The following is a 13,296-nucleotide window of genomic DNA, read 5'->3' on the forward strand; positions in this document are numbered from 1 at the left end:
AGGTTGGTCCCCTAAATGCTTTCTGCCCACAAACACATCAACATCATTGTAACAGATGCCCAGTTTCACCCTGGGCTGGCTATAGACTTATTGCCTCTCAGCTTCAGATTAACCCTTCTTTTGCTTTCAGATCAAGCTTTCAGGAAAGGAAGTGTGGTCAAGAAAAGGGATTGCAGGACACAGCAGAGAAGCTTCTTTTGCAACTCTAGTTTTCCCGGCAGGCTGTTTCTTGCTGACCAGGCTTTTTTTCTTTGGTTCAGGCATTACTGCTTTGTTAAAATTTCACTTTCCAAGTAGTTTTCTACTTACTTCTGCTATTTTTTCTATTTTATGTGCATATAAACAACTTGAAAATTTCTCTCTCTCATGGCTTCCATCACTACTGAGTAGCCTTGTTAATTCTAACTGGTATTACTTTTCTTCCACTGTCCTTTAATGGACTCAGGTGATCTACTCTAGGAGAGGGTGGATCAAGGACTTTCTTCAGTAATAAACACCTGATGAATTTTATATTAATATGGTCATGGTTTTTTAAATAGGCATATTTATTTCATTTTACTCTAACACCCGAATTTTTCATTAATTTTTCTCATCTTTTTTTATCTTTAAAACAATGTAAACAAAGCCCTGGATTCAACAGAAGTCAAAGGATCAGAAAATAAGAGAACCTAAAAAACTTGCTCAAAGTGTCACACAAATTCAATTGCTGGGTACACTTTACAGGCCTATTTATCTACTCAGTGCTACGTACTGTTCTTTTCTTTAGTCTTGTATCCACTTGACTGGATTCAAAACATTTCCTGGAAAAACATTACAGTGTGGGGCTAGAAGTTCAGCTCAGAGGCCTAGGAGCCTGCCAGGCAAGAGTTCAATTCCCAGTACCAAAAACAAACAAACAAACAAAAATTACAGTGGATCCTCATGCACCGTATGGATTTACCAGATCAGGCACTGTATGGCTTTTGCGTCTTCCTCAAAGTCAAAATGACCAGGACAAGTAAACATTTCAAATGGATTTAGGACAGTGTGGTAGCCATGAGAGTACCTTCAAAGACACTCAAGAAAGGACTTCTATAATTGCTTCAAAAAGTGGCAAAACACAGCTGGGCATGGGGGCACATGCCTGTAATTGCAGTACTCAAGAGAGAGGCTGGGACAGGAAGATCACCCTGAGTTCCAGGCCAGCTTGGTCTACATATTGAATACAAAGACAGCCTGAACTGCAGAGCAAGACCCTCACAAAAAAAAAAAAAAAAAAAAAAAAAAAAGTGTGGCAAGAATGAGGAACACATATATTCTAAGCAAGAAGACTGTTTTGAGGGGGATCAATGGTCTTAAAAATTTAAATACATACCTTATTTTTCAATCACATCTTGTGTATACCTGCAATATTTCTGCCAATTTTTATCTAATCTAAGAATTAAGAATCCTAGCCGGTACCAGGGATTTATTCAGTGGTATAAGTGTTTGCCTAGCAAGTGTGAAGTTGTGAGTTTGACCCCAGGCACCAGAAGAATCCCAGCCTGGCATGGTGGTACATACCCATTATCCCAGTATTCAAGAGGCTAAGGCAGGAGCCACAAATTCAAAGCCACCCTGGCAATATAGTGAGTTCAAGACCAGCCTGGCCTGCATATCGAGATCCAATTTCAAAACCAAAACAAATTAAGAATCCCATGTGACAGATATTACCATTACATTTTAGAGATAAGGAAACGGAGACAGGCTATTTAAATAAATTGCCCAGTTTTACAATTAATAAATCTTAGAGCTAGAATTCAAATTTAAGTGGCAAGATGTCAGAGTTTACACTTCTAACTCCTACTAGTAGGGTTATTTGCATATACCTGGGAGTATTCAGGTTCTGAAGAATTCTGGTCATTTCGAAACAATTTCACAGCTTTAAGGTACATTTCCACTGACTTTAGTTTGGTTTTATCAAAACCTAAAAAGGAATAACAAAATCTATTAAGAAATTCTGAAGTCCTGAGGATAAGGATACAAAATTCTCATGATGAGGAACAAATTAATACTTATGGATTTACATTCTCTCTGCCTTTCTCTCATGAGAAACCACATTTGAAAAATCCCAGGCTTTCAGACACCACAACAGCACATGTGGGTGTGCTAATGGTTCCAGCTGTGTTTCCAGATGGTGGCCAGTATGCACTGCTAGCCTTTAGGATTCCAAGTCCTGCCTTTCAAGCCTTGCAGTGAAGGCCCCAGATATGGCACAGAGACTTGCTGTCCCGCTGTGCCCTGTGTGAGAGATCCACTGAAACTGCAAGGCAATTCATGACGATGGCTATTTTAAGCCACTTGATTTTAGGATAATTTGCTACATAGTAACAAATCACTGATATCCTAACTCAGATTAACATGTGAATCAAGATGCACCTGTAATTATTTCTTTCTCCCTTGTTCCACCAGCCAAAACCCAGACATAAGAAAGTTTTTTTATGGGGGGGGTACTCCTCCCAGAGTTTCCTATGCCTGTCATCCATTTGTTTAATTCATTTATTTATAATCATGTGTCCCCAAACTGATGAATATCAAATGCCCCCCAATATACCTTTGATTAGAGGTAAGCAGCTCAGCAATGATCTGTTCACAGAAATAAAGGATAAACAGTACAGGGGGACTTTTTTTTGGTTGTACTGGGCACTGAACACTGGGCCTTCATGATGGACTACATCTTCAGTCCTTTTTTAAAATTTTCAGATAGGCTCTTGCTAAATCATCCAAAATGGACTCAAACATGTGATCTTATGCCTAATTCTCCCTTAGTGCTGAGTTTAAAAGCATACACCATCACACTTGCTCAGAGGTCTACTTTTTACAGAACAGTAGCCTTATTAAACACCCACACATTCTAGCAAGCAAGATGGCACACACTTATAATCCTAACATTCAGGCTGATGCAGAGGGATCAAATGTTCAAGCCCATGCTGGGCAGTTAATGACTCAGGGAGAACCTGTCCCAAAGTAAAAATTTAAAAGAGACCTGGGGATGTAGCTCAGGGCCAAGACCTTGGGTTCAATCCCACATACCACCCATAAATAAATAAACTATCAGCCCCTTCTGGTTTGCAGGTAGTTTGTATTTTAAACAGTCAGTGAAAGACTGATTAAGGATCCTAGTTAATCAGACTACAAAATGATGTGGAATCTGTTATTCTAGGCTGCTTTTGGCACATTCTGTTTCAATTCCCACACTCTTTTGTCTGGTTCCTCTACCCCGGATGTGGAGTGTGCAGTAGAGAACATGCTCCAGGCTGACATCCATGACAGTGGACCTCTGAACCCTGAGCAGAAGTGGGGAAATGAGCCAGATCAGCAGTTCTTATAGACTACCACAGGGACACAGGATAAACTCACTCCCAGGCCTCTTAAGTGTCACTAAAAGCATGATTTATGCTTTGAGGCAGAAAAGGACTTGAAAGTGTTTTTTGCTAAAAACTAAGACTCTTCATTTGGAACTATAGAGGCTCAACAGCTAACTAAAAAAAGCTTGACCTTCGTTTTACATATTCTTCATTACCTTAAAACTTTGGATACAGGATGTTAATCACTTAGGAAAAATTGATTAAAAGAGGTCGATTAGCCCTAAATTGATGTAGCCTATCCCTTTAAGATAGAGGACACCAACAGATTTTTCACGGATATCTAGCTATACCCTGAAATCTGGGGTTGCCTTGGAGTATAGCATAGCCTTGAAGACAGACAGCCCCCAGGAAGAACCATCTCCTGGGAAGTGCATTGCCCTTCAAGTCAGAAGGATTCCTCAGGAGCCAGCACACCAGGGCAGAGATAACGATGAGCAGACCCCAGCTGATCGTGGTTGGCACTCATGACTGCTTGCCTATGCCTCTGTAAAGAGCTGGTCTCTGTGCCACCTCTTCAGACGGAAGCTTTTACCTCTCTTTAAGTTCCTTTGTTAGGGGAATGAGCCCATCTTTATTAAGAGTTGTGATTCCTTTTTTTTTTTTTTTCTTCCTTACTTTCCAATTAAAGCTTTCTTTCTTTTTTTTTTCTTGGTACTGGAGACCAACTCATGACCTTGTGCTTGCCAGCCAGGAGCTTATGCCGCTGAGCTAAATTCCCGGCCCTAAAGCTTTTTCTTATAAATTCATAATGTTGCTTCAATTTTGATTTCCATGATCACTAAAGCAAGGACTCAGGCAAACTAGTAACAGTATCAATAATTCCTTTACATCACTGTCAATGGATTGCAGAGGCCTATGTTTCAAGGACATGAACTCTTTACTGAGTTTGAGATCCTTTCAAAACAAGAACATTTCATTCATATTAAATAACATATAGATACAATTTACTATACAATAGTTTCAAGACACAGTAGAAATGTAATGTTTCTTTAAATGATCTTATACCCTCTCACCTGTATGTTCTAAATGTTTTAATGTCACATTGTCAACAGGGAAAAAGCTGAGGATAGCACCATATTCTGGACACATGTTTGCTATTGTAGTTCGATCAACAATAGATAATTGTGAAACTCCACTTCCAAAAAACTCTACAAACTTTCCAGCCACTCCTACTTGCCTGAGGTGCTGTATAAAGAGATACACAGAAACACAAACAAAATTAGCAAGGATAAAAAGATTAGCATAAATTTCCTGAGAACTGTAAAACCCAATTTCCAACCAGTACTAGTGACAGCAGGGAAGCTGAGCACCTTTATAGTTCATAGGAAAAAAATGTCACTATTCAATAGGGTAACAAGAGGCCCAAAACTCCAGAAGGCTGCTCTTCTGTTACTGTCTCTGAAACCAGGCGACCACTGAATGAAGCCTGTTTAGCTGGGAACCCTTTCTCTTTCTCAGCAGCACATGAAACAATAGTGCTTCTAACCAGTGATGGTCTCTTGCATTTAATAAAATGCAATACTAATACACTAATGAGACTATGTAAGTTAAAATTATGTGTGTACTATAAAACGTTTTCAAATCACAGTTACCAATGAAAATATTTACAGCATAATGACTTATAGGTAAATTCCATTTTGGCGGGATTTAGCATTTCTTTCTAAAATCATTCTTCTTACTTACTGTCCATTAAACAACATAATTACTCCTCCTTCCTGAACTGTGATGTGGTGTCAGATGGACCTGGGAAGAAGGCCCAGGAGGAAGAGGCTGAGAGTGATCCAGCCCTCAACCTATAAACAATGTTAACTGCTTACACTGTAAAGATGCTCTTAACTCAAACTTGTTAGCTCTCTCAATCTCCTTCTCTTATCAACAGGTGTGGAGAGGCTGGGGATTTAGCTCAGCGGCATAAGCACCTGCCTTGCAAGTAGTCGGTCGTGAGTTCGATCCCCGGTACCGATTAAAAAAAAAAAAAAAAACTAAACAGGTGTGGAAATTCAAACCTTAAAGACGTTTATCAACACTTTTGAAGAAAAGAGAAATAGAGATTAGACATACTAAGCCAAATGCTGCCTTCATCAAATCATTAAGGTACTATAATATGTATTTGGGAAAACAATACTGATCAACAGAACAGGACCTTAAAAACTATATTTAAAAAATGCAAATATACATAATACCTAAGCATTTCTAACAGTAACCTAAAACGTCAAACACACACATAGTAGTACAGTTATAGGACCAGAAAGGTATTAAAAAAAAACCCAGCAGCATTAATTTTCAGGATGCCTGAGGAATTAATTTCTTCAAAATGAAAACAGGATATTCTTTTTCCTTTAGGAATAATGCTGCAATTCTCAACTTATTTGATCTTTGGTACCATTCATTGAATCAAGCACTTCCACAGAAGATCAGATTATTCCCTAATGAGGGAAGAATCAATACCAACTGCAGAATGGGGCATTAACATTTTCCTTCCCTGTAGAGTATCCTGAAAACTCTGAGGATCAGTAATTTAATCAAGATGGTAAGATACTGGGATCCAAGCTGAAATTATACATGGAGTATTTTTCAGGCACAAACATATTTTTTTTAAAAAAGGACTTAATCAAAAGAATGTGAAAGCAACCAACAGAAATGTGACACTGTTACATTTCTAGAATCCTTTTTCGTTGTTTTTTTTTTTTTTTTTTTTTTTTTGAGACAGGACCTCGTGACCTCATTAGGCAATTCAGGCTGGGTTCAAACTTGTGGCAATCCTCGTGTCTCAGAGTCTGCAGTGGTGACATTATAGGCCTGTACCACTATACCACTACGGACTTACGTCAATATTCTGAAGTAATTACTTAGTAGAATGATGAGTCCTAAGGATCAAATAAGGAAATACTAAAGTGAAATAGACAGACTTTTGTTAAGATTCATGTAGTGAACATTTATTTTTCTGAGGCAATAATATGTCATAGTTAAAGAGTACAGACATAATATAATATCTTAATTGCCTGAGTCAGAAATGTTATTCTACTACTAAGCTATTTAGTCCTAGGACCCTTTGGAATTAAAGCTCAAGTGTTGCAGTTTTCTCAGAATTAAAATGACTAAAAGCCACGGCATGGTAGTGCACACCTGTAATTCCAGCACTCTGGAAGGCCAAGGCCCAAGGACAGCAAGTTCAAACCCCGTCTAGGCAATTTAGCAAAACCTATCTCAAAATAAAGAATTTAAAAATGGGAGCAGTCCTTGGATTCAACCTCAGTGTCCCCACACAAATGAAAAACAAAATGATTAAAACAGCAATTTCATAGGCTTGTAATGAGTAGTAAGTGAGTTAATTTTTTTTTCTTTATTTACAAACTAAATGTTATATGTTTGCTGTTATTCCTGTGACAGTAACCGTGACAATGTGGCTAATACTATGAGACCTAACTAAGGAGGGAAGGATGAACCACAGTCCCACTCCAGTTAAGCGAAAATGATGTTTATTACTAAGTCAACAGTGATAACTCCAACTCACCTTTGTGATGCCAAGAACAACATCTATGGACGTAGCAAGAGGGTTGGATGATCCTGTTAATTCACATCCAACCACCTCTGGTAAAGTAAGAGAAACTGGCAGACCCAGCATAACTGCTTCTGTCTCAATGCCTCCAACTCCTAGAATAAAAAGAGGTATTAGCAGAGTACAGTTAAAGATAATTTAAGTTAGTTTTGTAACTTGTTTTGGGGGGCTTTATTAGACAGGGTCTCACTATGTAATAGTTTAGGCTGACTTCAAATTATGTAGCCCAGGTAATCTCCCTACCTCAGCTTTGTGAGTGCTGGGACTACACGCGTACACCACATGCCCAGCACTTCACAAAGACTTGCTTCATTTTTATTCTTGTGGACCTTAAAGCCAAGCCCTCTCAAAATGACTCCACTCACATAGTTGAAACACTGATGTTTTTATCCTTATGTTACATTTAATATTTATTATTTTTTTTCAAGAAAGGCCTTATTATGTAGTTCAGACTGGCCTTAAACTCACTATGTAGCCCAGCCTGGCCTTGATGCACAGCCATCCTCCTACCTCAGCCTCCTGAGTGCTAAGATCATAGTCAGGTAGCACCATTTCCAGCTATAAGTATAATATTTATACTTAATATAAATGCTCCATGCGTTTATTAGGCATTGTACTATGCCTAAGACATAGTAATGAATTCAACCCTGTCCCTGTCAACCTTAAGAAGCTAGGCATAGTGATGCACACCTGTAACCCCAGCACTCTGCAAAGCTGAGGCAGAGGATTCAAAGTTTGAGCCCCACCTGGGCAAATCAGGAAGACTCTGTCTAAAATACAAAATAAGAAAGGGTTGGGAATGCAGCCTGATGTGAATGAGTTGGTTAAATCTCCAGCACCCCCAAACACATACAAAACCTCAATCTAATAAAAAACCAAAAACAAACAAAAAACCCCCCACGAACATTAGAAATACAGGTGGTATTATCAATTTGGAAAGGGGATTAAGGCTTTTAGGAAACAACTGAGCTTCACAGTGTGGAAGTAAAAAATAAGAGCAGCCATATTTCACCAGGAAACAGGGATATTTTGAAACCTGCCCTGTGGTGGCTGAGGAGCCAGGCTGAGAAGGCTTGGAACAAATGAAAGGATCCTGAAGTAACTGGACTCCTAAGGCAGCAAAGCTGCTGCAGGTCTCTGATGAAAAAATAAAGCCTCAAGAGGCTGTCAAGACTGGCTTTTTGTTCTCTGATTAACTCTTAACATCACCTCACAGAAAGAAATCCTATCCCTCTGTCACTTACCCCATCCAAGAATTCCTAAACCATTCACCATGGTTATGTGAGAGTCCGTGCCAACCACGCTGTCTGGGAAGAGGAGGTCCTTCTCTGCACAGACAACTCGAGACAGATATTCCAGGTTCACCTGATGAGCCGTTCCCGTTCCCGGAGGGACCACAGCCACATTATTAAAGACTCTTGAACTCCACTATGGTTTAGATTTAAGAATTGCAAGTGTTAATACACTATGATTCTCAATTCATAACACAAATCAATATAGACATTAAAAATATATTAACATGGGCAATTCAAAGTTTACATTACATGCTAGAAAACCAATATGCAGATGCAGAACTTACATATTCACTTTGCATATTATTAAAATAAAATTAAGTTAGACCAAAGAATAATACCCTAACAGTCCAGATAAATGGCAGCATCAGGTGGTGCTGCAAAGACTGTCAGGGAGAAGAAGGGAGAAGACCTATGCACAAGACCCTGTCCCACTCACTCAAATGAGACCACTGTGTTTATCTTTTCTACATACTTATTTCCAGTAAGAGTTTGGAATCTGACTGCTTTGGAAAAACCAAAAGAGGGTTTTACTACCATGAAGCCTTAAACAACCTCTATCCTAGCAGTGGTACTGGTACAAATATGTAACCCTAGCTACCTACAAGACTGAGGCAGGAGAACTGCAAAATACAGGCCAACCTGGTGCAGTCTGGTAAGTCAACGTCTCATGATAAAAAGCAGTGGGGATGTAGCTCAGTGGTAGAGTGCTTGCCTAACGTGTAAAATCCTGGGTTCAATCCTAGCAGGCATGGGGGGACACCGCCACTAGTCTCGATATAAAAATTATACTTATCAGTACTTTATAAATGTCAGTACAAAAATTTCCCCAAATCATTTATACCTTGAAAAACTGAAGCCTCTCTCGATTTCTGCCAAATTCCACTTCTTGATTTTTTAACACTGTTTCAGGTCTATGAGGGAAGAAGAAAAAAAAAAACAAAAAACAAAAAACAAACAAAAAAAAAACACTGGCATTATTATTATAGTATGTGGCATTTATTATAAAAATATGCCGTTTCTTTTCCAATCTTAACTCTTATATGTCCATACCCAGTTAACATCTGAAAATCTAGTACATTGAAAAAAACAATGTATTAGATTTTCCAGTTATTTTCTTTTTTAACAAAGAAGTTTTGCTTTATGTAACACACTAAAACAGCTATAGAAAAAAAAATCATTATTTTATCAGGAAGAACAAAGCAATATCCATACCAGTGTCCTAAACTGTACTTAAAATGCATGACTGTAAGACTTGACTGAGATTGCAACAGTAAGGTGATCAGTAGCTTTGTTTGATTTTTCCACTGCAAGGAAATGGGATAGGAGCTTACTCAACAGTAAGCATGTTATGTTTACTCAGTGCTCTGAAGGGAGAGGTGGAGGTTGATTATCACTGGGCGATAATAATACCTAAATATAATTTCATATTTTAAGAATCACCTTTAGCCGAAACTTTTGATTCACCTCCTGCAAAAGTCAAAGTGCTATTTTATGTTGTGATAACAAATTTATAGGGATTATAAATATACATTACAATAAAAACTAGGAGACAAAAACCCAACTTCAAAACACGAAACACAACCATTTTTATGAAATCTTTAATCAAATGGGTATTTTAAAAAACTGCTTCAAGTTCTTTTGGAAGGAGCATTTTTTTACGCAGAGTCTCACTATGTAGTTCAGATTAGCCTTGAACTAACTTTGTAGCCAAGGCTGGCCTTGAGCTTGCAGTGATCCTCTTGCCTCGATTTCCCATCTGCTGGGATTATAGGTGTGTGCCAACATGCCTGGCCTACTTTAAATTCTTTAAGTGATTTATTTCAACTTCCAGATAGTCAGTGTTGACAGAAACATTTATGTAACTTAAATTACACTTGTTCTCTAGGGGCTACATAGTCAATTATTTGTCAATTAAAAAAAAAAAGAGCATTTTAATAATTCATGGCTGAGAGAGATCATTTGAAGGCACAATAAATCTTAGTGGAATTTTGCTTCAGGCCTCAGGGAACACAGCTTTCCAGAACCACCCTAATACCTCTCAGGTCCACGACTCTTATGGCTATGAAGTGTCACACAAATATTCATCACCACAGAGCCGTATGTCCATCTTAGATACCTTAGGTGTCCAGTGCCAAATGTTAAGCTCTAAACTGTTTATCCTTCATTTCTTATTTGAACCAATCACTAGTGCACTAGTGCAGTAAAGAATATAAAAGTGTTAATATGTTCACACGCTAGGGACTACATGTAACAATTTGTGATTTGAGTCAAAACTGAGGGGCACTGTTAAGATTATATTTTTAGAAGTAAAAAATCTATCAATCAACACTTCACAACTGAAAAGAAATCAGTGGATTCTGAATTAGTAAGTCTTCCTTTTCAGGAAATTAATTTCCAACTAATGGACATCAGTCTCAAAAGTCAACATAAACTTAACAACCAGAGCAAAAAAAAGGAGCAGGAATAGAGTGATATAGAAGCACTATCATTTCATGTGAAAGGACTTGCTAATTACAATGAGTCCTTAGAAAAGGGCATGAGACCACTACAACCTGAGGCTTTATAAAAACAGAGCCTAAAATGAAATAATTTTAAAAATTCAGTTGGGGGACAAATTAATACACCATTTAACATTCAGCTACATATCTGTAGATATTTTAAAAACTACTGTAAATCTTAAATGTGTTAATTTTTTACAACTAGAAGTGTAATTTTTTATAAATTAAAAAATTTGGTAATTTATAATAATGGGACAAACCATGGAAACTATAGAAATTCAAGCCACAGAACTCCTTTTCTTATTTTGAAAAATTAACTGTTAGGAAATCTAAGTGAATCCCAAGAATAGGATTCTTTTCTAGATGAGTTTACTATTTTCCTTGGTACTGTGAAGGAAATAATTTATTTCAAGGAGCTCAATTCACTTATAACATATATAACAATCATACTCATCACAGAACTCTTAATGCAATATGAAAAACCCTCTAGTATAGACAAAAAAGATAAACACAGAATTTTAAAAAAAAATATGAATGACTACTAATGAGCATCCCTATGGCACAAAGTCACTTAACAAAAAGTTCAATTTAAGAAGCGATCCTATTTATTTTTATAGTACTGGGCACTGAACATACAGTCTTTCACTGAGGTAAACCTTTAGTTCTTTTTTGTTTTGAGACAGGATCAAGTTAAATTACTCAAGCTGGCCTTGAACTCAAGACTGTACTGTCTTGGCTTCCTGACTAACGGATCACAGGCATGTATAGCTGAGATCCCTTTTCTTGCCTGCACTAGTCATAAATATGAAATACGAGGCTGGGGACATAGCTCAGTGGCAGAGTGCATGCCCAGCATATGCAAGGCCAAAGGTTCAATCCCCTGCTAATAGGAATACAGTGTAAGATATACATGTGAAGGCAACACAAAAAGCACTGGATAGGGGAGTGAATGTGATTTTCCTCACTGGAAAGGAACCTGGCAGCAATAAGTAGTAACAGAAACCATCTCATACTCAGGCACTGGTTGCAAATGAAAAGGACACAGGACAGGTGTGTTCTCAATCTGCGCAGCAAACGTTCCTGAGTTCTGGCTTGGCTCTGCAGAATCGCAGGATCCTCGACAGGTGGCCTGGCCTCTGCAGGGCAACTTCTTTGGCTGTGCTCTCAGAGGAGACAGCTTTCCTGCTTTCTGCAGCTCACCACCTCCAGGGTTCGGTGCATTCTGTATCGCACTATTGTCCCAAAAGGAAACAAAGCAGAGACAGAAACTTAGCTCTTCAAAAAATGCACACTGTAACTTATCTGGAAGTACTATTTGAAAGCTAATATGAATCAAATAACTCTGGTCTCAAAAGCAAATTTTAGATGACAAAAAAACAAAACATAAATACAAGTAATCCACATATATGGACTTTGTAAGAACGTAATTTCAAATGACAAGACAACCATTTTTCCACACTCAGCACCAATTTAAGTAACTTCTAGCAAGTACCAATACAGGTTTTCTCATTTAACAACTTGGCACAAAGCCAATAGTTTTAGTAGAGAGTGAAATCTCTTGTTGGCTATAATAAGTTGTAGTATTTTTCTGCTGCACCAGGGAATGTGAAAGAAGGCTGACATACCACAACAAAACAGGTATTCTCTGCTCTGCCTCGGTCAAAGGGGTTTCATAAGCATAAGCAAAATGAAAAAGGAGCTGTAATGACCTTGGTGTTTTCAACTATCAATTAAAAGACAAACGTTGGGATTCTCTCTGAAAGGCAATTTTAAAAAACAAAAAGGAAACAAAGATATAATTCAGATATTTAGTCCAAAAAGTAGGTCTTCAGCTTATTTCTATCAAAAACGGCAGTAAAAATAGACATGACAGTGCCTTTAGAGCTGGACCAAGTACAGACACACTCCCACCAGCTGCTATGCCTTGAACGTGCCAGTGAGCCGCAAGCAACACACCCTACTTTGGCACCCAGCACCTTGGCTCCACTGTTGCTACCCCTTCCCTTCTGGTTCAGCATCTGCATAAATGTACCATTTGCTGAAGTCGATTTGTAGGGAGTGGTCAACGGTGAGGTCTGTTGGACAAGCAGGGTGGACTTTCTCAGGATCACCTCCAAGAGTTTTCACTGCTTCCCTCATAGCAGCAAAGTCCACCATGGCCGGTATTCCACTACAAACAGAACAGTTAAATTCCAATTCTGATCATTTATAAATGTGAATAAATAATTAACACTATGGTAGGAAATCAGCTCAGTGGCAGAGTACTAGGCTAGCATGTATGACATTTTGGGCTCAATCCCCAAAACCAACAAGAAACCACAACACATTATTCATTACTCATTTTTATTTTTTAAAGTTATCTTTTTTTAGCTAGTATTCATTTTTGATAATGTCTTTACTATTTAAAGTTAGATGCAAACTGGTTTAACGAGAATCAACAAGAAATATTATTCAAGAATTCCAGTGCTTGGGGAAGATGGACCAAAAGAAATAGAAAAGTTAATGTTTGGAGGCCTAAGGGAATATCAAGAAAACTTCTGTGGAGTTTTTTCCTGATT

The 13,296-nt window shown here is 38.1% G+C and overlaps 1 protein-coding gene across 1 annotated transcript in view; it reads right to left on the reverse strand.

Annotated features, from left to right (window-relative positions):
* Positions 1–13,296, reverse strand: part of Ireb2 (iron responsive element binding protein 2) — a 45,765-nt gene that overhangs the window by 16,263 nt on the left and 16,206 nt on the right. The window contains exons 4-10 of the mRNA XM_063243585.1: positions 12,771–12,908; positions 11,752–11,970; positions 9,082–9,151; positions 8,190–8,373; positions 6,901–7,040; positions 4,400–4,571; positions 1,848–1,945 (exon numbers count right to left, since the gene is read on the reverse strand). Coding sequence (XP_063099655.1) covers positions 1,848–1,945; positions 4,400–4,571; positions 6,901–7,040; positions 8,190–8,373; positions 9,082–9,151; positions 11,752–11,970; positions 12,771–12,908 — 1,021 coding nt within the window. The remainder of the gene's footprint in view (positions 1–1,847; positions 1,946–4,399; positions 4,572–6,900; positions 7,041–8,189; positions 8,374–9,081; positions 9,152–11,751; positions 11,971–12,770; positions 12,909–13,296) is intronic.

The sequence above is a fragment of the Cavia porcellus genome, unplaced genomic scaffold (genome assembly GCF_034190915.1).
Source record: "Cavia porcellus strain 051 isolate PalLab524CR breed Dunkin Hartley unplaced genomic scaffold, mCavPor4.1 scaffold_38, whole genome shotgun sequence".
Lineage (NCBI taxonomy): Eukaryota > Metazoa > Chordata > Mammalia > Rodentia > Caviidae > Cavia > Cavia porcellus.